The sequence below is a fragment of the Talpa europaea genome (assembly GCF_964194135.1).
Source record: "Talpa europaea genome assembly, chromosome: 7".
Taxonomy (NCBI): domain Eukaryota; kingdom Metazoa; phylum Chordata; class Mammalia; order Eulipotyphla; family Talpidae; genus Talpa; species Talpa europaea.
In genome coordinates, this window is record NC_140074.1 from 116444806 (window position 1) to 116469825 (window position 25020).

At 48.4% G+C, this 25020-nt stretch overlaps 1 protein-coding gene across 1 annotated transcript; it reads right to left on the reverse strand.

Moving 5' to 3' along the window:
* Positions 1-916: 916 nt before the first annotated feature.
* B4GALNT2 (beta-1,4-N-acetyl-galactosaminyltransferase 2 (SID blood group)) lies at positions 917-24072 on the reverse strand (the record flags this gene model as incomplete). Its single annotated transcript, XM_084237970.1, has 11 exons — positions 917-1122; positions 1499-1718; positions 5109-5249; positions 5929-6116; positions 8690-8776; positions 9749-9929; positions 11973-12010; positions 13082-13188; positions 21285-21419; positions 21879-22054; positions 24064-24072. 11 exons carry the CDS (start codon positions 24070-24072, stop codon positions 917-919), a joined length of 1488 nt encoding a protein of 495 aa, XP_084094096.1.
* Between the last annotated feature and the right edge of the window lie 948 nt (positions 24073-25020).

Sequence of the window (25020 nt, forward strand, 5' to 3'; positions counted from 1 at the left end):
ATAGCCCCACAGACACATTTTCAGAGACCCTAAACTACCCTAGACCATCTTCAGGAGGAAAGAGTAGCAACCACAGCAGCGTTTGTAGCATTGGCTGACTCCCAGCTCATAGCTAAGGCCTTTGTCACCACCACATGATGGCGCCTCCGTGATGACACGGGTCTTGACTGGTCAGCGGTTGGTCTCAAGTCCCTAGACTTCAATGGTTGCCTTACCCAGTTTATCATAGCATCTTGGCACAGGGTCCAAGTTCAATCCCTGGCGCTCTGCAATGTGTCTTTGTGATAGTGAGTCTGATGCCAGGGAGATCTTTCTTCCGGCAGACAGTGGATACCCCAGAGCTCTCCTCCCTCCCCAACTGCCTGAACCCCATCCATCTTCCCAGGTCCAGATGGGCTTACTCCAGAGCGCTCTTCATGCTCCCACCACAGACCCTCTGGCCCCCATTTGCCAACACTGCCACTGAGCTAGGCTGCGACCGCCTCAAGGCAAGGGCCCTGGGTTATTTACATTATTTGCCTTAGGACCAGATAAAAATTTGTGCTTGGTAGTGATGCTGGAGAGGATGTTTCCAAGTGTGTTAAAATTTCCACAAATTAACCCTCAAGGACCCGGCAGCCATACTTTTGACTAAGGATACCAACAAGCTCTTTGGTGTGAGAACAAATGGATGATGAGAGATGTTACATGTGCCAATGCTTCATAAATGATGAGGCAACATACAGACAAATGATTGTCAATCCAGTCTCCATTGTCTTGATCAGTGAATGGTCCATTTCTCATAACCCTTAGCTTTGACTGGTACAGTCTGGCCCAATCTAGTCGCCCCAGAAGTCCTGTTTATGGCCACTTGACCACTGGTTCCTTTATTCTGTTACCATGACCAGCAAGCCTGCTTCTCCGATGCCCAGCACCTTCAGGTAGAACAGTGGAAATGGTTCTTGAAGTAGTGGAGGGCCAGCTTGAACTGGACCTGGGACTTGGTGTTGGCCCGGTATGTCTTATAGGTCTTCTCCAGGGTGGTCAGCTCCGAATCCACCACTGAGGAATAGTGCTGGTGACCTATAGTCACTTCTGGACATGACCCCACAAGCAAGCTTCCAAGCCCATCAATAAAGAACTCTGCAAAGAGAGGGAGACATGGCGAGAAAATGTCAGCTTCAGCCAGAAACGCAGGGTTACATTCCAGGTCTGGAAGGAAAGTCAGGGGGAGGGAGACACAGTTTATACCTCTGGGGGGAGGTTCAGCCACATGTAAAACCCACCTGCTAAGGCTAAGGAGTTGGAAAGAAATAAATAAGCTCATGTCTCAGAGAGAGATAAGTAACAGAATCCATGAGCTCCCTAGTTTGGGGTGAGAGAGGAAAGAAACCCACAGTTGCTGGGTAAGCCCCGATTTGGTGTGGTGGAGGGATGTGGTACAGGGCCCTCAGAAATAACAAACTTCTGTGGTCAATTCACAGCCCAGTTCTTTCCTGCCCTCCTCCAGCCTCCCTACCTGAGTGAGCCACTCGCTGCAGGCGGGGGTCAAAGCCAACTCTCTGGAGCCGCTCTGTGTGTGCCAGGAAGAAGTTGACAACACCACTGGTTACCACGCATTTGGGAAAGCCATCCAGGCGCTGGAAAAAGCCTGCCCTCCGGTGAACACAGTCCCCATCCTTGCCCTGCTCCAGCAACAATTTAAACTGGAACGTGTTTCCAAGCACACTGCCGCCTACCTAGCCGGTGGGTAGAAAAGTCACATTAAAAAGCGGAGACTCAATATTCATGTTGCCTCTGCCAGGAAGCCTTCCTGGACTGCACCACAGTGATATCAGGAATCACACCCTTTCTCTAGTGACTCTTTATACTACCCCCTTTCTTTTTTGCTGCTTTAGCCACAGCCTTCAGTAAGTACTGGTTGGGTCTCCTGGATCTTTTCATTCCTGCTTATCCCAGAAATCTTGGCAGGAGCAGAGAGCACTTCCACCAGGTCCAAAGACAGACAACTTCTCTATTGTGCTTCCCCTGTAGAAAGCTCACCTTTTCTAGAGCCCAACACAGTCATCTAGGGTGGCATAAAGTCTAATTGTCCATCACTGATTCTTTTCTTCTCCCTTTTAGTAAATGAACCCCCCTGAGTTTTAACAAGTTTTAACGTGATTACATTAAGACATAGACAGTTTTATCCAATTCAGGATATTTCCTTACTTCCCTTGCAATGTTTGACCATGTGGCCAAGTTTAGGAGTAAGATATGATTTAGAAGGGGTGTCCATAACTTCTAAATCATATTCTTTTGCTTTTTCTTTTCTTTTCACCTTTATTTCATGTATGCATACAAGAACTGGGGTACAGGCCAGAGGTGCAGGGGGTGAGAGGATTCAGAGAAAGAGTGGGGAACAGAACAGGCAGATCGCCTGAAATACACTGCTTAGGGAAGCAGTGAGCGAGTCAGGAGAGATCTGCTCCCTGGCCAGGGATAGAACTCGTGCTGCAGTGGCTGCAGAGAGCTTCCTATGCTATGTCTTAACCTCTTGCTCCACCAGGGAGGCCCTCTAAATCATATTTTTTTTTTTTTAAGATTTATGTACTCATACAAGAACTGGGGTACAGTCAGAGGTGCAGGAGGGTGAGAGGATTCACCAGAGACAGAGCAGGAAGCAGAACAGGCAGATGGACCGAAGACACTGCTGGGGCAAGAAGCAGGTGAGACAAGAGAGGTCTGCCGTGCCATGTGCCAGGAATCTCCCTGGCCGGCCGGAAATAGAACCAGCTCTGCAGAGGTGGTGGCCCTAAATCATATTCTTTTTTTTTTTTTTTTTTTTTTTTTTAGAGATTTATTTATTTATTTATACAAGCACTGGGTACAGTCAGAAGCGCGGGAGGGTGAGAGAATTCACCAGAGCCAGAGCAGGGAGCAGAGCAGGCAGAAGGACCGAAGTACACTGCTGAGGGGAGCAGCGGGCGGCAGGAGAGGTCTGCGCGCCATGCGGGACCCTCCTCTGGTGGCCGGGGAGCAGCCGGGGATCGAACCGGCGCTGCAGAGACTGAGGGCAGCTTCGCAACCCAGCGCTCAACCGCTGCGCCACCACCGGGGAGGCCCTAAATCATATTCTTAAAAGCTGCTTGTCCTCCACTTCTTTCCTCTGGCCATGAGACCAAGGACCACGATGATGGCGGAGTGACAGGGGGACCCAGGAGGCAAAGTCAAATGCTCCCTTGGATTATCCCCCCCTTCTTTTTTTTTTTTTCCTTAAAGATTTATTTATTTATTTATACAAGCACTGGGTACAGTCAGAAGCACGGGAGGGTGAGAGAATTCGCCAGAGCCAGAGTGGGGAACAGAACAGGCAGACCCACGAAATACACTGCTGAGGGGAGCAGCAGGCGGCAGGAGAGGTCTGCGAGCCATGTGGGACCCTCGCCAGCGGCCAGGGATTGAACCGGCGCTGCAGAGGCTACAGGCAGCTTCACAGCCCAGCGCTCAACCACTGCGCCACCAGGGGAGGCCCTATCCCCTCCTTCTATCTCAGTTGTGCTATGGCCTCTAGAAAAGTAGCCAAGAAATGTTTTAGTCAATCTGGATGCTCTGGGGACTGTCTACTTAGAGTGAACGAGCAAGCTGTGGCCACAAAGCCACTTCTTACTGCTTCCCCCCGCCTCTTTTTTAAACAGCTGCACAGATAGATCTTTGATATAGAAAAGTAATATACATTTAAGTTGCACAGTTTGATGTTTTGATATAATTACACTGTACCATCAAGACATCACCCCTACAGAGATACCATTCTGTGTGCACGTAGTCAACTTTTTCTTCTCTTTTCCATGAGTGGACTTGTGGTGTTTTTATCATTTCCTTTTTATTAAATGCCATTAGGGTCATCTGTACTTTTACAGCTCTGTGCCTTTTGCTTTTTTTTTTTTAATCACATGTGACTGAACCAGAGCACAAGTCTCCTTACTTTCACACCAGTCCAAGGCACAAGTTCCAAGCAACACATCAACACATCATTTTAAAAATAGAACCGGGGCCTCCCCGGTGGCGCAGCGGTTGAGCGCTGGGTTGCGAAGCTCCCCGCGGCCTCTGCAGCGCTGGTTTGATACCCGGCTGCTCCCCGGCCACCGGAGGAGGGTCCCACATGGCGCGCAGACCTCTCCTGCCACCCACTGGTCCCCTCAGCAGTGTACTTCGGTCCTTCTGCCTGCTCTGCTCCCCGCTCTGGCTCTGGTGAATTCTCTCACCCTCCCGCGCTTCTGACTGTACCCAGTGCATATATAAACAAACAAACAAATAAAATAAATGAATAAAAAAGAAATGCCACCTTCTCAGTAAATCCTTCTTTAAAAAAAAAAAATAAATAAAAATAAAAATAGAACCAAGGGCCTCCCCGGTGGCGCAGTGGTTGAGTGCTGGGTTGCAAAGCTGCCCAAAGCCTCTGCAGCGCCGGTTCCATCCCTGGCCGCTGGCGAGGGTCCCACATGGCACGCAGACCTCTCCTGCCGCCCACTGCTCCCCTCAGCAGTGTATTTCTTCCGTCTGCCTGTTCTGCTCCCTGCTCTGGCTCTGGTGAATTCTCTCACCCTCCCACGCTTCTGACTGTACCCAGTGCTTGTGTAAATAAATAAATACATATTAAATAAATAAATAAATAAAAATAAAAATAGAACCAAGATCTCCCTGGTAGACTAGTCTCAGCACTATCGCCACTTTGGCCTGAGTTTGATCCCTGGCCAGGGAGCTACCCACATGGTGCAGATCTCTCCTGTCTCACCCGCTGCTCCCCTCAGCAGTGTATTTCAGTAGATCCGCCTGTTCTGCTCCCCACTCCGTCTCTGGTGAATCCTTTTGCCCTCCTGTGCATCTGGCCTGTACCCCAGTTCTTGTAAAAATAAATTAATCTTTTAAAATAAATAAAAATAGAACCATGGTGTATGTGGGGGGCATTGGTGCAATTTGATAAAGAAAAGTGAGTATGGAGGCAGAGCAGGACCCACTCAATGCCCCGATTCTGGGGGTGATGTCTCCACCCCAGAGCGGTGCTGGCTTACTCATCTCTTGCATCAGGCCCTCCCTTCCCACTGTCTCTACAGATTGCAGCTGATGTGAGCTTGACAAATCTCCCTTACCACATCCAGTTCGGTTTTCTCCAGCACGTCCACCAGCACCTCGACCTTGGTCTTTTCGTTGAAGAGGAAGTCATCGTCCACCCAAAGAACGTATTTGGTGGTGACCTGCGAGATGGCCAGGTTCCTACCAGCAAACCAACCCTGGGGACAGAGCAAGGTCCATCAGTGGCTGCTGACCCTTGCTACCTAGCAGAATAGCCACGTGGAGAGTTTTCTTGATTCCCAACGGCCAGACTGCATCCCAAACTAAATCAGAATCTGCGTGGGTGAATCCAACGTCCAGCTGAAGCTGAGAACCACTGGGCTAACAGGAGTCCTCCATGTCTCGGAGACACTGGAAGGGCAGTGACTTTCTGGATCAGAGATTAAGACAAAGAAAGGCTAGAAGCAAGCCCTTCCTTCACCTGTGGCCAGTGGGTCACAGCCCTTTTTTAACCTGACAGGATTTCTGTGACTCATTTCCCACTATGTTGGAGGAGGGGGTACTCCACTGTCCATTCCTTCATTGTGCCCTCAAAGGAAGGGGTGGGGCGGACGGGAGGAAGAGACACACAGAGGAGGAAATACTCCAGCTTGGCTCAAACCATAGAGATGTCAGACACTTCATATCATTTAGAAAGACCTCAAACAATTCCCACACTAAGTGTCAGGAAGTGGATTAACCACCCCATTAGGGGGAATGACAGGGGAGTCTACCCCCTCCCACTCCAGGATCCTGATTCCCTGGGAAGGCCACTGAGGCAGCCCCACCCAGGGTAGACTCTGACTCTGGACCCATCGCGCCCAGACCCAGGTGTCTCCCTACCTGGGAGGGACATACCTTCCCAAAGGGCATGAAGTAATACTCCACGTTTTCGTCATTGATTTCCAGAGGCTCCTTGCTGTCGTCAGCCACGATCACGGTCAAATCTGGGTAATACTTACGAATGCTCTGGAGCATGGTCATGAGCTTTTGGGGACGGAGGAAAGTTTTGGTGGCGATGGTCACCAGGTTCCTGAGTTTCCTTTCTGAGCAGCAAAGGGGAGATGGCAGAACTCTGGCTTTCAAGCAGCCTCACAGTCCTGGGCTGCGTTGTTCTTTATGCCACTACCTCACATGTTTATGGGCTGCATGTCTCCGTAGGTGCCGAGGAATTTGTTCATTGGATTTGAAAATATACATACTCAAAATGTGACTAATGTGTTAAAATTTGATCGGTCCTCTAGTTTCTTTTTCTGGTTCTGTTGGCTCCACTGCACCATTTCCTACGTCTGTCTGACTTTATTTTGTGCTTGCTGTCAGCACCCCTGCCTGCACCCTGCTTCTGTGTGAATGCCAGGAGCTGAGCTGTAAACCAGAGGGTTTGATGCAGAGGGTCATGAGACTGTGGAACTCTGGACCTGGCCCTGTTGACCTTCCTCCTCAGGAAGACAGGAGTGTTAATAGGCCTACTTGGAGGTTGGAAGGCCTGGACCAGATTTGTCCATCTTATGGCAAGTGATTTATCAGAAGGTTTGAGCAGAGACAGTTTTTCTATGGGAAAGACCCCATGACTGAGCAGTGGGGTGTCTGGGTGGGGTGGGCTCCAGGGGAGTGAAAGCTAACTGAAAGCCATGCCCCTGCCTCTATGGTTTTGTGGGTGTTTTTTCACCCCACGGCAGAGTCGTCTTCTCTGCATGACTGGAACCAGAAGTCTTTCCAGAACCCCCATTTTAATCCATGTTGCATTATTACCTCAGCTCCTCCTGGGTCTGAGGGAGTGAGGGGAACAGATATGAGTGGAAAGTCAAGTACACTGTGTCCCAGAGCATGTGAAATGAATCCTTGCCTCCCTTTTCTTTTCTTAGGCCACATGATAAAATTGGTTCTTTTGTTTAATGAGAACCAGGGGCATGATCTTCACAGGGCAAGGTCAAGGTTGGGGACTTCAGCCGAGCCAGTGGTATAGCTTTCTGCTTTGAGATTGCTTTTTTACCAAACACATAAAATGATAGAGAAAATGCAAAGATGTAGTCATAGTGAAAAACAAACTACAGTTCTTCCAAGGAACACAAAAAAACAATAGCTGGAGTGGGGTGCTGCATTCTGGGGTCAGAGCAGTGGAGGAGGCTGACTCTGAGGGGTGCTGGAATAAAAGTCATGTGGATCCAGAGGTAAGCTTTTTGTCAGAAACCATGGAATGGATCTTTATGTACACATTTAAAAGGCTGGTGGATACTAACGAATTGCCTCCAGCTCCGTAGCACCAATTTCTTCCCCACCAGCAGTTGATAACAACACCTGCTCTCTACTCCTCACCCCAAACACCTTAGTGTGAGATTAGGCATATATCTTTTTTTTAAAAGATTTTATTTATTTTTTAATGTAGAAGAACTGGAGCATAGGCTAGAGGTGTGGGGTGTGAGAGGATTCACCAGAGACAGAGTGGGGAGCAGAACAGGCAGATCCACTGAAATACACTGCTCAGGGGAGCAGCGGGCAAGACAGGAGAGGTCTGCTGCGCCATGTGGGTTAGCCCCTGGTGGGAATTGAACTTGTTTATGCTGCAGTGGCTGCCGATAGCTTCATAGTGCTGTGATTTAACCCCTTGCACCACCAGGGAGGCCCCTAGGCATATCTCTTAATGGTTAAAAGCACTGTTGAGTTCAATTTTTTGTGAACTGTACATCTTTCCATCAGCTTATTAACTATTCTTTTCTTACTGATTCATAAGTGCCTACAAGTAAATGTAGACCTTTGGTTTTAAAGCATGTTGAAGATGCTTTTGCTGATGTTTTTGTCATTTGACTTTGCTTATGGCTGGTTTCTGCCATAAAAACATTAACAAAGTTTATGTATTTTATGCTTTTAGTCTTTATAGTCTCTGGGTTTTGTGTTATGTTTGTCTTATACTCTGAGATTGCTTTTAAAATTCCTTGGGTTTTTCCTCTAGTACTTAATTAAATTGGATCTAAGATCTATTTGGAATTTATCTTGGTGTGAACTGTGAGACAGATTCAACTTTTTCTCTTCCACATAGCTACACAGCTATCCCACATGATTTCTTGAATAATCCATTCTCCTCCTCCCCCACTTTAACACCTTTAGATGATGGAAAAATTCCAACATGTCTTACTTCCAGATTTCCAATCTTGATTCCACTGAGATATCAAGTCATACACTAGAAATGTTATTTTTTCACTACTTATTAAAGTGTTTTAATTCTTTTTTTTCAAAATATGCATAAGCATAGACTATGAAGCAATCCACAGCCTCTGTAGCATGAGTTCGGTCCCCAGCCGGCCAGGGAGAAACCCACATGGCGAGGCAGACCTCTCCTGTCTCACCCGCTGCTCCCCTCAGCAGTGTTTTTCAGTCAATCTGCCTATTCTGTTCCCCATTGTTTCTGGTGGATCCTCTCACCCGCTGTATCTCTGGCCTGTACCCCAGCTCTTGTATGCATAAATAAATCTTTTAAAAAATTGTATCAGGAAAAAAAAACACACATCAGAGCTGTTATTCTGATGGATTCTCCTGCTCCATCTCAGAGTGAGTCCCTTTCTTAACTCCACCAATAGTTCTATGGGATCCCACCACAGGGCTCTGGAAACAAGGGCCTTACCTGGTCCAGGGTCATATAACTTGGGTATGATGGGATAGCGGACGGTCACTGGAAACTTGGCCACTAAGGAGTTGGACTCCAGACTCACTAAAGGGAGAAAGGAGGTCAGGTCTGGGACACTCTCCATGCTGCCCCTAGGGAGGTCTGAGATGGGGGCATGAAGGTTTCTTTGGTAGAGAATGCGACTCTATGGCACTCAGGCTCCTGCCCTGGTCTGCAGGGCAACTTGCTGAATGCCTCCCAAACTCCCATTTCTCTCCCTGAGAATCTGCGGGGTGGGTGGGCTGGGAATCAGAGAGTCTGGATTGAGTTTGACTTTGCCACTTATGTTCTGAAAAAGGTCAGGTAAATCACTTAATCAACAAAACCAGGATAATACTACCTGCACCATTTCACAGCACGGGGTCATTTTAAAGGAAATGGATGAAAAATGAAGGTGGAGAGATTCTCTATGTGGTTTGTGCTCATAGGTATCCAGCGCATGTTTCACTTTTTCTACCGTTGCCCTGGGACTGCATCCCATGTAGGTACTCAAAGAGAAAAGGGACTAAATCATACAGAAAGAATCTGGGCCTGTCCTGATGGTGGCAGGAATTGTTATCCAGGGAATTCCTGGGGAGGATTGGGGATTGGAATTGGGTTGGGGTGGGGGGAGAGACAAAGCCACGTCCCTAGGGAGGGACTGAGAATTCCCCCACACCTGCCCCTGTCAGTTAGTGCCCAAGACAAGATATTGACTGGCTCCCTCCTCTATCGTGGCTGAACCCTTCAGCTTTGGGAGCTACAGAGCTTGGGGAACAGAATCGGAGGGTTCCCAGATGTGCACGAGATCATCACAAAGATGAGCAGGCATTTCACCTGTCCGTTTCTCGGAGAATCTCAATGGAGACAGTATTGAGTACTGTCATTAGGAAGTTAGGCGTCCAGCATTAGAAATAGGAACAAGGGAAAAATCTTAAATGCAGGCAGGCTTCCTGGAGGAGAAAGACTTTGAGAGGATACAGAGGTGTTTCCCAGCTTCCTAAGCATTTGCCTCGCAAGGACCGGCAAATGTCTCACCCACATCCACCCTGCGGTGCTGGTACAATGTGCTGGTGTATGTCACGTGCTGGAGGATGAAATTCAAAAGTTTCCGGTTATTGGTTGAAATGGTCATTTTCTTCTGGCTTTTGCCCTTCACCACACTGTCTGGGACGTCAGCGAGGGTGTTCAGTGTACCCAGAGAAGCTGTCAGGGTGACCTGGGGTAGGTGAGGTAAAATGAGGATAAATGCAAGGAAAGGCACATGCCAGAGATGGCCAGCAGGGGGCAGAGCACGTAAGGGTGAGAGAATCTAGAGCTTCTGCAGGAGGAGGCTGCTCCGCCCCAGTAAAGGAGAATCAACCTGGATGGTACATTCAGGGGTGATTTCTTAGCGCTTGCCTTGCAATATACCAGACTTCTCGCTTTCTTCTTCTTCCTGCTGACTGCTCCTTTTAAAGACTTCCATTTGCCAATGCCTTTTCCTCCTCTGCCTGACCTCCAAAAGGAGTTTTTCAGGGTTTGCTTCTGTACCACTTTCTCTTCTTATTCCACACCTCACCACTGGAGGCAGCTTTAACTACATTCATAGGCTAGTCATTAAAAGCGGTCATCTACAGCGGTTATCTTTTTAAGAGTCAGCTGGCAGGGCCTCCCTGGTGGCCCAAGGGGTTAAGCACCGCACTATGAAGCAATCCGCAGCCTCTGCAGCATGAGTTCGATCCCCGGCCAGCCAGGGAGCTACCCACATGGCGCAGCAGACCTCTCCTGACTCGCCCGCTGCTCCCCTCAGCAGTGTATTTCAGTCAGTCTGCCTGTTCTGTTCCCCACTGTCTCTGGTGAGTCCACTCACCCCCGCATCTCTGGACTGTACCCCAGCTCTTGTATGCATAAATAAATACATCTTAAAAAAAAAAATGAGCTGGCAGCGTGAATGGCTGCTGCTAGGAAGTTTCACAGACTAGATACTTTCAAAATTGAACTACTGGTTTTATCTATGAACCTGTTTCTACCCTCTCCCCATTCTCCCTGTCCCGTGAACAGATCTTCATCCACTCAGATCACTCCCATTCTGTTCTGTCCCTCACACCTACCGCCAACCTGTCAGTCAATGCCCTCAGTTCCACCTTCAAAATGTAGCTTCCCTCCATGCCCGCAGCAGGGGCACTACTGCCTTGCCTTCTCATCTCCTGCAACAGCCGTTCTTTGTGAAAAGTAAACTGAGTGGGCCTGGGAAGCTGCCCTCAGCCTCTGCAATGCTGGTTCAATCCCCAGCCGCCGGAGAGGGTCCCACATGGCACGCAGACTTCTCCTGCCATGCCTGCTGCTCCCCTCAGCAGTGTACTTTGTCAGTCTGCCTGTTCTGCTCTCCACTCTGTCTCTGGTGAATTCTCTCACCCTCCCGCGCTTCTGACTGTACCCAGTGCTTGTATAAATATTTAAATAAATCTTTAAAAAAAAAAGTAAATCGAGTTATGTCACTCCTGCTGAAAACCCTATAGTCAGTTGGCAGCCATCTTCTGAGATCCAAATTACAGGCACTGGGAAGAGCAGTGAATAAGGCAGAGTGGCTGCCTTCAGGACCCTTGTTCCAGCGGGCAAGAGCGGCAATACGCATGTCGTGATGCTCAGAGGGTAACTCAGCGACAGGTGAAAGCTATGATGCATATGGAGAAAGTGACAGAGATGGGCGCTGGGGAGATCAGGGGGGCACTCGCAGACCTCTGGAGGCTACAGTGGCTTTACAGATTTGCCCACTCATCACCCGTTCCCATCTCTGTCCAGCGTGCAGATGGGAACACAAAATCTACAGTTTCCACGTTCCTTTTTAGTTAGGGGTGTGGGAGTGCTTTACCTGCCACTGATCACACAGGCTTGCACCTTGATTTGGAGCTGTGTTAAGTGGGAGAAGAAGGGCGTGGCACAGCACTGGTCTCACGGGGCTCCCTCTGGGGTCTCCTGGGGCTAGCTGTGACAGCAGCAGCACCTGGCAGGAGCCCGGGGCCGTGGCCCCAGCTCTCCTTGCAACAGCGCGCTGGTGGCCCACTTGTTGGAAGTCTCCCCTGGAACTACAGCCACTCCGCTGGCTGAAAATACCCCTGCCTTCAATGGGAGGAGTGTTTTCCTCCTCCCCTGACCTTGGATTTACACCTGATACTTTGTCTGCATACTCATGGAAAATCTGAGAGCAGCCACCACTGGGGGAAGGGACATGGAAGGGACTGGAGGCCAAGTGTTAAAGGGGCTGGAAGGGAGCTCTTGCCTCATAGACAGGGGCATCTGGTCCTTCATACTGGAGACCTGGAAGACAAGGGGAGAGGACAAAAAACACCAGCTGAGAGGTTGCCCAGGGCTCCCCTGTCCTCTCAGCTTCCTGGCTGACTCCTACACATCCCTCCAGAGTCCCTTCAAGTTTCACCTCCTCTCCAGGGTGTTGCTGGCTAACCATCCCCTCTCCCCAGGGTTCTGTTCGATGGTGTCCATGGTCCTTCTCAGATTCCAGTGGTTCTAAATCCTCTGGTGCCCACCCTCAGCTTTGGATGGGTGCTGTGAATTAATGCAGTCCCTTCCAGGTCTCTCTACTACTGAAGGGACGAAGCAATGGATAGTGAATCATCTTTGTATCAAGTCCCGAGAATAGTCAGATTCATAGAAAGTAGTATGGTGGTTGCCAGGGACAGTGGGGAGAGAGGAGTTAGTGCTAAAATACACTTCATGTAACAGAACCATACATTTCAAAATGGTAAATTTTGTATAATGTATATTTTACCTCAATAAAAAAAAAAATCCAAAATGGCAAATAATTTCAAATGACTATTAAAAGAACACTAGCAATGCATCCCCAATTCATCTTCAGAGTCTATCTCTGTTCCTAAAATATGACTAATATTCAAGTGCTAATGCAAACCTATCCTCTCTGTATGAGATAACTTACTGGTAAGATAACTTACTAAACTCATCTGTGAAACTGGGAAAATAATATTTACTTCACAGAGAGGCAAGGCTGAACTAGAGGAATGAGTAAAACAAACCCCTGTGGAAGGGAGTTTAAAGAGACACACATATTCTTTTCAATATGCACTTCCCCCAAGATGGGCCCCGACTTTGCCCACCGCCATGATGCTGGGGAAGACCAAGAATGAAACAAGGATGGCTGGAGAGAGCCCTCCTTCTACCTTATCTCAGAGCCCAGGTAGGTTACAGATGCTAAGAGCAGTTTCCAGGGGTAGAAACTGTGAGACTACTATTAAATGAAATTATGTCAAGCATCTTTCAAGTATTCAATGAACAACCAATCCCTTCCACCTTCTGCTGTTACCTAAGAAGGAATAAGGTAGTTGCTGGGTGTTCTCCTTGTGGAGATGTACATACCTGGGATGGGAACGGTGTGCAGGGGCATCACCTCTACCCCGTGGACGGGGTACCCAAAGGGGAGGTTGGGCTGAGCCAGCAGGGGTGGTGGGCGGGGCAACCCTTCTCTGCAGGGAAACAGAGCGTTAGCAGCTGCCCCATTAGGTCTTCAAGTGGTGCCAGTGCCACATCCCTGTGCTGCCAGTAGGGAGAAGTCAAAGTAGGTTGCCTTCCCCTTTCCCTTCTCTCTCCTGTCATTTGCTCTCACCCCATCCTCCCACACCTGTCCCTTAATTCCACAAGGGAATTGAAGCAATTTATAAAAAAGCACAAACACATTAAAAATAAATAAAGAGGGCCTCCCCAGTGGCGCAGCGGTTGAGCGCTGGGTTGCGAAGCTGCCCGCAGCCTCTGCAGCGCCGGTTCGATCCCTGGCTGCTCCCTGGCCACCACCGGAGGAGGGTCCCACATGGCGTGCAGACCTCTCCTGCCGTCCGCTGCTCCCCTCAGCAGTGTACTTTGGTCCTTCTGCCTGCTCTGCTCCCCGCTCTGGCTCTGGTGAATTCTCTCACCCTCCTGTGCTTCTGACTGTACCCAGTGCTTGTATAAACAAATAAATCTTAAAAAAAAAATATATATATATATATATATATATATCTTTAAAATAAATAAATAAATAAAGATCACAACTGTTAGGGGGAAGTGATGTCCTGAGTTAATCCCATACAGGCTTTGTGGACTCCACCCCCACTCCAGACTAAAGCCATCAAGACTCTGGGAAAGACAAATCCCATCACCACCAAGGGAGGGTGGCTGGGACCTAAGGGTGGAGTTGGGCAGCCAGGTTGGATATAAAAAACCAAACACGTGGGCCTTGGGCTCTCTGGCTCGCGATCGCTCGCCTCCTGGCTTCACCGCTCCTGGCTGGCGGCCAACTCTCAGAGCGCCATTTTGGGATTCCTGATCGGTGGATCGGGTAGGACTCATTTAAAACTTTGTCTCCCGGGCCTCCCCAGTGGCGCAGCAGTTGAGCGCTGGGTTGCGAAGCTGCCCGCGGCCTCTGTGGCACCGGTTCGATCCCCGGCTGCTCCCCGGCCACCGGAGGAGGGTCCCACATGGCGCGCAGACCTCTCCTGCCGCCCGCTGCTCCCCTCAGCAGTGTACTTCGGTCCTTCTGCCTGCTCTGCTCCCCGCTCTGGCTCTGGTGAATTCTCTCACCCTCCCGCGCTTCTGACTGTACCCAGTGCATGTATAAACAAACAAACAAACAAATAAATAAAACATGCCTCTATAAAAAAAAAATTAAAAAAATAAAAAAAAATAAAACTTTGTCTCCCATCTTTCCCCCAGAGCTGTACATTTCCTCATTTCCCCTTCCCTTTGTAAATAAACCTTTTATTAACCTTTCGCGTGTGCCTGCAGTAGAGCATTGATAAGTCCTTTTAAGCGCGCGGGTGAGGACCCACAGTCAGGCACCCCGTTTTGTATCGGGGTTGCTCTACAACACAACTAGCAAAAGAGAAGGAACAAAATAAGCAGACTGTCTAGACCCACCCAGCTACAGGATGGCTGAACTTCAGTGTTGACATGTGAAAGTCCCATCTGAACTCCAGGTGGCCAGGGTATAAAGTGATTGACAAATCGTATAATCAAAAGAACAAAACAGATCAACTCCTGAAGGAAGTAAAACTTTCCCTGGCATGAACTAAAAAATTAAAATATATTCCAAGAAACTTTATATGGGAGAGGACGCTGTCCCATATTTTTAGAAAAATGATGACGGCTTTCATATGATTCTGTGGTTATTGTAGCAAACTTCAGTTAAGGACAAGCACATAACACAGGCCAGTGAGACCAGTTCTTTGAGGCACTAAGGTCATGTGGTTGAAATGTAGCCTTCAGTTTAACCAAATATCCAATTTAACCAAGGACATCACTAGATGACCGGAAAAAGAATTAGGCTATTAGAATATTTATGGGAAATGAAAAAGACAGAATTTGAAAATGGAAAAGGACATAAAAAGGCAATAAATAAAATAGGAAACACAAATGGCTAGTAGTATATGAAACATGATCAGTTTCGGCATTAATCAGGAAGATGCAGCTTTAAAAAACAGTGAAGGGCCTCCCTGGTGGCACAAGGAGTTAAGACACAACCTGTGAAGCTGTCTGCAGTCACTGCAGCATGAGTCCATTCCCCGGCAAGGGAGCCACCCACATGGCATAGCAGACCTCTCCTGACTCGCCCACTGTCCCAGTTATAGAAATGAAAAATATCTTTAGAACATCCTGAGGTGTGGACTGCTATAAAGCTCCTGTAGACCTGGACAGGAAGCAGGGGTATGGAGCTGGAGGGCCATTACAGAAAATCACCAGTTCTTAGAAATTACCCGGTCACACCCTGGAAGTGATTAACTTAACAATAGAGAACAAGTCCACAAAGGAATGAGCCCCTCCCTCCAAAAGTACACTTTATCAGAACAATCTCTGGCACCAATGCCTGCAAGCTCTCTGCCCAGTCTAAGCAGGCCTCTCTTAACAAACCTGTCCCTTTAGGGGCAGCCCTTCCTGCCCGCTTGTCTCTACATAAGCGTCTTCTTTCCTTTTCCTAGTAAACTTGTCCTTTTGAAGATGTAAACTTTACCTGCCTGTGTCTATATATAAAAGTCTTCATCTCCTGGGTAAACTCATCATAGGCCCCTAAAAGAGGAATTCTCCCGTAACTTTCCTTAGAGGTAACTCAAGGACTCCCTCACTGAAACCCCCACACCTCTGGCCACACCCCAGCTCTTGTATGCACAAATAAATAAATCTTTTTTAAAAATTAGAACCATGACTGGGGTCTGAGGTATGGTTACAACACTTGGTCATCAAGCAGATAAGAATTATCTGGTCAGCATGTAACAGGGTGGTCCCCAGGAAAGGGGGAGGTTCCCTGCTCCACCCAAGAGAGGGTGGAGCTGAGCAGGGAGAGGAGAAGCTGCAGAAGAGACTGAGGAAGGAAGCAGGATGGAGCCAGGAGACCTGGAGGAGGCGCATGGAGCCTAGAGACACGTGAAGAAACTGCGCTTGTCTTTTGGTCGTGGACGGGGTGACACAGATGTGGGTGAGACCCGTGGGGAGGTGACAATGGCAGCTTTTATCTTGATGTTGATTTTGCTCTTTTCCTTCCGGACTTGTCCGGTTGTTTGTGACCCTTTTCTGTGGGTCCCCACTGGAAGATGCTTTAGACTGGTGGCAGGCTTTGGGGCCTTGTTCTGGGCCAATCCCATTTGGATGGAGTTTTACCCACGAGGGGATGGGTAACTTTGGGTGTTTCATTTAGAAACTAGATTATTTGCTTTTCCTGTATTGTTTCCTAATTGTATTAAAGTTCCTTCCCATTAAAGTCTCCTATGTTTTGTGTTGATGCGGCGGATGGCAGAACCCATTTAGAATAGGCAGGTTTGCGGGGTTTGGGCTGCCCCTCTCTCTGTCCTATAACAAGCAGACTCATGTACCCCCGAACCCTAGATGACTAAAACACATTTAGTTTCACCCATCTTTTTCTCTTTGTCCTCCTACCCCTGTAACTGATGCTGCATGATTATTCTATCAATAAAAAGGCCAGGACTTTGCTTGTTCAGCAGCAACCTGCACTGTGCAGCCTGCCCCACGACTCCCTTTTATCAGAGTGGTGTTGCCAAAACAAAAAGCAGAATTACTCTGACCACTGAATTGTATTCCCTCATTAGAATTAACTGATAAAACTCACTAAATTACTTTACATATACTTCCTCCTCGCCATTGACCTTTAACTGGCTCCAACTGCATTCCTGGACACCCCACTGGGAGAGAAAAACACCTCAACAGCAGTCTCCAGACTTCTGGCCTCCTAGACTAACAAGCCAGAGGCTGAGTGAGATCAAGGTGATTAACATAGCTATTAAGCCAGCAAAGCCAGCAAAGCAGATCTACTGGCAAAGCCAGGAACCAGAGGTGGGGGTAGAAAAAGTAAACAAACTTAACTCCAAAGGGAGAAATGCCACTAACAATACGAGCACTAAAGCTAGCCCTCGCTCAGACTTCACCCCCAGACTTAGAAGGCATCTAAGGGGCATCTCTTTGACCCTGCCCCTTTCAAAAGGCAACTTCTTGTCCTTATTCTTTCCCGTGGAGATGTCAAGAACCTCCAGGGTTGCCCAGCACCCCAGGGCTCCATCAAAAACATGGCCAGCGACTTGGTCTTTGAAAGGTCCATGCAGGAGGCCGGAATGCAGGAGCCAACCAGGAAGCCCACCTGGGGGGCAGGAATGCAGATACCTGCCTGGAGGATTCAGGCAATGAGCCCCCCCTCTCCCCCTATGAGTCTCTTCTCAGACAAAGAACCTCTACCTGCCCTACAAACTTTTCCCGCCGTACGAGCCCAACTACCCACCTGACCTCTCCTCGCCCTATAAAACCCTGCTTCCCCTAACAACGTGCGCGGTTTCACTGACCCCCACCTTGGGTGTGTGAGGTCCACCCGGGGCGCAATAAACTTTCCCTCCCTTTGAGAAATTTAGCCTGGCTCTCCTTTTCTTTACCGCGCCAAACCTTTCATTCTTCCCTGCTTAGAGTCAGTCTTATAATTCCTTCTGCCCAGCTCCCTCTGTTAGGGGGAAAAGGATGTCTTAAAGCTAATTCCATATAGGCTTTGTGGACTCCACCCCCACCCCAGGCCAAAGCCAAAGACACTGGGAACTCCAAATCCCATCACCACCAAAGGGAAGGTGGCTGGGACCTGAGGGTGGGGTTAAGCAGCCAGGTTGGTATAAAGCCAGACACATGGGCTTTGGGGGATCCCCATTTTGGCTCTCCGCCAGCTCGCAGGTCCGGCCAGCTCTGAGAGTGCTTTTTGGGTTTCCAGGTCGGCGGATCGGGTAGGACGCATTAAAGACTTTATTTCCCTATTTTCTCCCTGAGTTGTACATTTTCCTTATTTCCTTTTCCCTTGTAAATAAACCTTTTATTAACCTTTTGTGTGTGCCTGTAGTGGAGTATTAATAAGTCCCTTGTAAGCGCGCGGGTGAGGACCCACAGCCAGGAACCCGTTCAATATCGGGGCTGCTCTATAACAGCTCCAGTACTTGCTCCCAACAGTCACCAGCCTCCAGTCCTCTCCGGCCTCCCCTCCTCCTAGCTCCCAACACGTCTCCATCCCAGGCCTCCCTTTCAGCATTCTGCATCTCTGAGGCAGTGCCTGCAGGCCTCTCCCAGCAGGGGTCCCTCCCTGCACGGGCCAGAGACTGCGGCCACCTGCCCTCTTAAGTCACTCACACCAGCCACTTATTCCACAGGCGTTGTTGAGCCTGCTGTGGCAGGTGCCTCAGGTCCCGAACCACAGGACTGTGGTGAAGAGGACAGGAGGCCAGAGGGAGGCATCCTGGTGGGGGAAGGCTGAGGGTATTAGGAGAGCACAGCAGGGGCACAGGCACCACTTGATGTGAGCACTTAGCATGGAGTTATGTTCATTTACAGTCTTCTTTTCTCTCCTAGCCTATAGTCTCCCTAAGGCTACAAAGCTGATTCAGTTTTAAACCCTTCCGTGTATGAACTCATTAAATTCCACAACTCTGCTATTGTTACCTGCATTTTACAGGGGAGGTTAAGCAACATGCCCAAAGTCCCTACCTGGGACTAAGGTCTCCTGGCTGGGGTGTGGAGGATGGGGACCTGGATGCCCCTGGCACCTCCCGGGCAATCCAGTTAACTACTGAGCTATTGCTCCTCCTCACCGGGACAGGAGGGGCCGGGGCTGAGATCTTGCTAGACTCAATCGAGCATTCCACAGACTCTCTGAGCTCTGTCCTGTTAGTGTCTCCATCTCTCTCCTGGGGAGTTCTCCCTTTGTATGTAGTTTGCAGGGGAGTAGTGGCTGATGCCCAAAATGAAACCTGGAGGGTTCCCTTCCTTGGTTCACAACTGAGGCTCAGTAGCAGCGCATGAAGGCAGGGACATGGCGGCTGATTCTCACAGAGGAACAAGCCACTGTTCCAGCTAACAGGTCTCCTGCAGCCTTACCATTTATTTTCAGCAGAAAAACCAGAGATACTGTATTAGACACAAATCAGAGTTCAAGGTTACCTTCCTTCATCATCCCATGAAATTTTATACCATCAGGGCCTCCCTGGTGGTGCAAGGGGTTAAGCACCGCACTATGAAGCAATCCACAGCCTCTGTAGCAAGAGTTCAATCCCCTGCCAGCCAGAGAGAAACATACATGGCGCAAAAAACCTCTCCTGTCTAGCCTACTGCTCCCCTCAGCAATGTTTTTTAGTCAGTCTGCTTGTTCTGTTCCCCATTCTGTCTCTGGTGAATCCTCTCATCCTCCCGCATCTCTGGCCTGTACCCCAGCTCTTTTGTGCATAAAGAAATAAATCTTTTTTTTTTTTTTTAGAGGCATGTATTATTTATTTATTTGTTTGTTTGTTTTGTTTATACATGCACTGGGTACAGTCAGAAGCGCGGGAGGGTGAGAGAATTCACCAGAGCCAGAGCGGGGAGCAGAGCAGGCAGAAGGATCGAAGTACACTGCTGAGGGGAGCAGCGGGCGGCAGGAGAGGTCTGCGCACCATGTGGGACCCTCCTCTGGTGGCCGGGGAGCAGCCGGGAATTGAACCGGCGCTGCAGAGGCTGCGGGCAGCTTCGCAACCCAGCGCTCAACCGCTGCGCCACCGGGGAGGCCCCCAAGAAATAAATCTTAAAAAAAAATTATACCATCAGATAGCATTCTACCACAATCTTTTCATTCGTATTTCCACATAACACTTATAATGATCTAATATTTAAGTGATTTATGTATTTCTTGATTGCCTGTGTAGAACTATAAGAATAATGTTAATAATAAAACAATAATAGTAGGTAATATTTTTTGATGTACTTTTATACGCCCTTTGTGAGTGACTAGTTGTTTGCATATGAATACAATGCACCCTACAAGAAGGCTGTGAAGGAAGCATCTGTTAGAATTTTTCATATGAAGACACTAAAGTACTGGGACTTCCAGCCAGTTTCAGAACTCAAGTTTTAATTACGGTGCTATTATTATTATTATTATTATTATTATTATTATTATTATTATTATTATTATTATTACAGCATGCCTTCCAGCTTAACACACAACTGATGGCTGAAAAACAAGAGGAGGAGGGCTTCCTTGGTGGCGCAGCAGTTGAGCACTGGGCTGCGAAGCTGCCCGCAGCCTCTGCAGCACAGATTCGATCCCCAGCAGAGGGCCCCACATGGCGCGCAGACCTCTCCTGCTGCGCCCGCTGCTCCCCTCAGCGGTGTACTTTGGTCCTTCTGCCTGCTCTGCTCCCCGCTCTGGCTCTGGTGAATTCTCTCACCCTCCCGCGCTTCTGACTGTACCCAGTGCTTGAATAAATAAATAAATAAATCTTTTAAAAAAAGGCAACAAGAGGAGGAGCCTACTGGCCTGCCATCCTACTACTACTGATGGATTCGGAGAGGTGCTGTCGTCTTTCCCCAAAATTCCCTTTTCCCATAAGCTGGCCAGAATCAATTTCTATTCTTTACAATCAACAGCCCTGGTCAGTAACTCCCAAAGGTATCTGGGCCTTGTACTTAGCAGGGGAGGTTGCATTCTCAACATATCAATGGACTAGAGGGTGCAACTTGAGGAGGTGGCAAAGCCCCCTGCTGGGATGGCCTGGGTTATACCTGGATATTTAAACTCTCTTCACTTCTTTGTTTTAATGTGAAATATTTTGGATGTGCAACATATTTTTTTAAGATTTATTTATTTATACAAGCACTGGGGTTCAGGCCAGAGGCGTGGGAGGGTGAGATAATCCACCAGAGACAGAGCAGGGAGCAGAACAGGCAGGACAGAAATACACTGCTGAGGGGAGCAGCAGGTTTGACAGGAGAGGTCTGCTGCGCCATGTGGGAATCTCCCTGGCCGGCCAGGAATGGAACTGGCAACACAGAGGCTGCGGACAGCCTCACAGCGCTGCACTCAACCCGCTGCGCCACTGGAGGGGCCAGATGTGCAACATTTTATGAATCTTCACTTATGGACTATTTCCTCAGTTCTCTTTCCTTGGTTTATTCCTAATTGATCCTCGCAGGGAGCCTGGTTAGAGAGAGTTCCCTGCTTTTCTCTTTGGACCTGCACCCTGAAGATGGAGCAGAGAGAGCGCAGGTTCTGCCTCAGCACCCAGCGCCTCCTGGTCTGCATTACCTCCTCTGAAAGTGGTCAAACTCAGCCTGTCGCCTCACTTTCACTGCGGGGAGGTCGCTCTGGCCGTAGGCGTCCTGAAAGTTAGAGCCCCGCCATCTGGCAGCTCCACATTCACACTGATTTTTCGGGAACAGCCTACAATAAGCAAAAGGTCTGTGAACATGAAGTAGGCGGGTGGGCTGCTGGGCAAGAGGGAATCTGAGGTCCAGTCCAGTGCGTTGCTCGCTTGAGAATCCCCTTTCCCGCACCTGCCTGTGTCACCTGGGGTAAGACCCTGAAATCTCCGCAGTCGACCCTCCAACAGACCCAGAGAGGGGCAGGCAAAGGAAACAAAGTCCCCTCTCTGGAATTATGCCCCCCACACCAAACTTCTGGAATATCAGTGCAGGCAGCACAGCGTCTCTGCCATGGTTTTGGTCATACAGGCCTCCACAGTCTTAAGGGAACTTGCTGGGTACTGTAGAGGACAGAGACAATGCCCTGCAGTCCACCCCTTTCTGGTCTTAGAGTTTAGAATCACATCATTGGTCAGCAGAGACTACAAAGTGGGCACGACAGAACCAGGAATCACAGGAGGAGAAAGGGCGAGCTCACCAGACTCCATCGTAGGTGAAGAGGTCCCTGAGATGCCCTTCAGGTAGAAGCTTCAGTATCTGGACAGTCGGCACAGAAAGTGGGAGCTTTGGTTTGAGACCACTGGACTCCCCATAGAGGTATGTGCTTCCCAATATAAATAAAATAATGCCAAGCCCCAAGGTCAAGACCGACACCTTGAGGAGCCAAAATGTAGAGCTGTTGGGACACAAAAGAAGAAATTCCTTTAAAATCTTCCTATGACTCTGCAGTTACCTCTCATTTTCTTTCTCTTTTTTCCTAACAAAACTGTCTTTTTAAATATATATATATATATATATTAGGGTCTCCTTGGTGGCACAGGGGTTAAAGACAGCGCTATCAAGCTATCACAGCCACTGCAGCACAAGTTTGATCCCCCAGCTGGCCAGGGAGCTACCCACATGGTGCGGCAGACCTCTCATGTCTCTCCCACTATAGGCCCTGCTATAGGAGTTTCAATCAGGTCTTCGATTACGGAAGCAAATTCAGTCTTCACATATTAAAGAGCTAAACTCTCTTCTTTCTGTATTTGCCTAGAATTCTCTTTGCTATTTTGGTTAAAGGGATAATAACTAAGTATTGTTAGTTATGCTAGGGATGAAGCATGAATTTTGATGAAGCCTGTTAATGGCTGACAAGTAGTAAGAGGTGCCAAATTTAGAAGGACTAGGTAATGCAGATTTAAGCAAGTTTTTTTTAGAAGCTAATTATATCTTTGCTTATTTTTTTAAAAGATTTATTAAGTTATTATTTATACAAGCACTGGGTACAGTCAGAAGTGAGGGAGGGTGAGAGAATTCACCAGAGCCAGAGCGGGGAGCAGAGCAGGCAGATCTACTGAAATACACTGCTGAGGGGAGCAGCGGGCGAGGCAGGAGAGGTCTGCTGCACCATGTGTGTTTCTCCTTGGCCAGGGATCAAACTCGTGCTGCAGTGGCTGCAGACAGCTTCATAGGTTGTGTCTTGACCCCTTGTGCCACCAGGGACGCCCCTTTTCAGTTTTCTTTTTATTAAAAAATGCTTGACTTTGTTTTTTTTTTTTTTTAAGATTAATTTTTATTTATTTATACAAGCACTGGGTACAGTCAGAAGCGCGGGAGGGTGAGAGAATTCACCAGAGGCAGAGCGGGGAGCAGAGCAGGCAGAAGGACCGAAGTACACTGCTGAGGGGAGCAGCGGGCGGCAGGAGAGGCCGGGGAGCAGCCGGGGATCGAACCGGCGCCGCAGAGGCCGCGGGCAGCTTCGCAACCCAGCGCTCAACCGCTGCGCCAGCGGGGAGGCCCATAAAAATTGCTTGACTTTGAATGGGTATTTCTGATTTTGCCCTTCTAAGAGAAGGGCGTTGGCACCCACACACTCTACTGACACAGGAAATTGCCATTACAGCCTCTTGCGGTAAATTCAATAACTGTTAGTTGGTGAATTCATTTTGAAGTCAGTTTTGGAGATGCTGGGTTCAGAGTGGGGTCCTTGGGTTTACTCAAAAAAATTTCACCAGGGCACCAGTGAGTTTCCCAGGCGTTTCTCCAGGAGACAGAGGTGTTAGTTGTATCCAAAGGACAGATTTAGCATAAAAAACGAAGGAAGGGGGACTCCCTGGTGGTGCAAGGGGTTAAGACACAACCTATGAAGCAATGCACAACTACTGCAGCATGAGTTCGCTCCCCGGTCAGTCAGGGAGCAACCCGCATGGCGCAGCAGACCTCTCCTGATTCGCTGCTCCCCTCAGCAGTGTACTGGCACGGGCCATGCTACTTATGCCATCTGACAAAGGTCCGGGCATGGGGCAGATTTCTGAAAAGTCAGAAAACTCGATAGCTAGCTTCTGCTACTTCCTTTCATTTGTTTGTGGCAGTTATTGAAACCATGGAAATTTTCTATAAGCTTCAAAATAACACAATGAATATTGGCAGTACTGAAGTGTGCCAGTAATGCACACTTCAGTAGTTTGAGAAAAGTACTTTCTAATATGATCAATAATGAAACAGTTCCCAATAATTCTCCACTTCCACCAATTTGTAATTTAGTTACCATGAGTAATAGAGTTCTTTAACAATCCACACTTGATAGAACCCTTGGAACTGAGCCCAGTGAAAGTCCCCACTAGGGAAGGCCCTGAGGCGCCCCAGGAAGCAAAATGGTCTGAGAAAAACACACCACATACTGTCCCCATGGTACCGGGACCCCTTGGTTCTATATAGAAAATAGGAAACTGCCCTCAATCTTACAATGCTTGCTTAATCTTTTAGCTTGACAGCATAAATCACACTGTATATACGACCTGTTTTTATTTTCCGAATAACATATATCACCTAAGGAAATAATGTAACCAAGTGACCAAGTTAATCATAGACTAGGAAATTTTAAAAAAAGGTCTGTGCACTGTTAATGATCATTAATAATTTCTGAAACAATGTAAAAGTAAAATCAATCATGACTGCATGATGTAATGATCAAATAATAAACTTCTCACGTATAAATAAAGCTCTGCTGAGGCTATCAGTAGGAGATGTCTGCACCCTGATCAAGCGTCAGTGTCTCCTCACTAACTCATCTACCTCATCTCTCCCCTCCCCTCACGCCTCCACTTCGCCGATGCCGCCACGTCCTCCGGGGACCCTGCACCGGTCGCAGCTGGACTCCGGCAGTGTACTTCGGTCAATCTGCCTGTTCTGTTCCCCACTCTGTCTCTGGTGAATCCTCTCACCGTCCACACCTCTGGCCTGTACCCCAGTTCTTATATGCATAAATAAATAAATCTTCAAAAAAAAAAAAAGGAAGGAAGGAAGGATGAGATCCCATTTGTTTAGGCATTTATGCACCTGCATATGAAAGAAAATATGGACGTGGTGGGGGTGGGGACAACTTTAATGGTGCAAAGAAAAACTATATATCAGGACAGCAAAATTCAGGAAGGGAAAACTTACTGAATTTGCACCCTTCTCCCCCTCTGGAAGAGTTTCTACCTCCTTCACCAATATATTCTCCTTTGCCTGAGAATGCCCTCATGGCAGAAGGTACCCAACTTGAACCCCCTGACCATGGGACTGGGACAGATATGGTTTCCCCTTATAAAACTAGGAAAGGAGCACAGTTTGGCCAGGGAGCATATGCAGTCAGC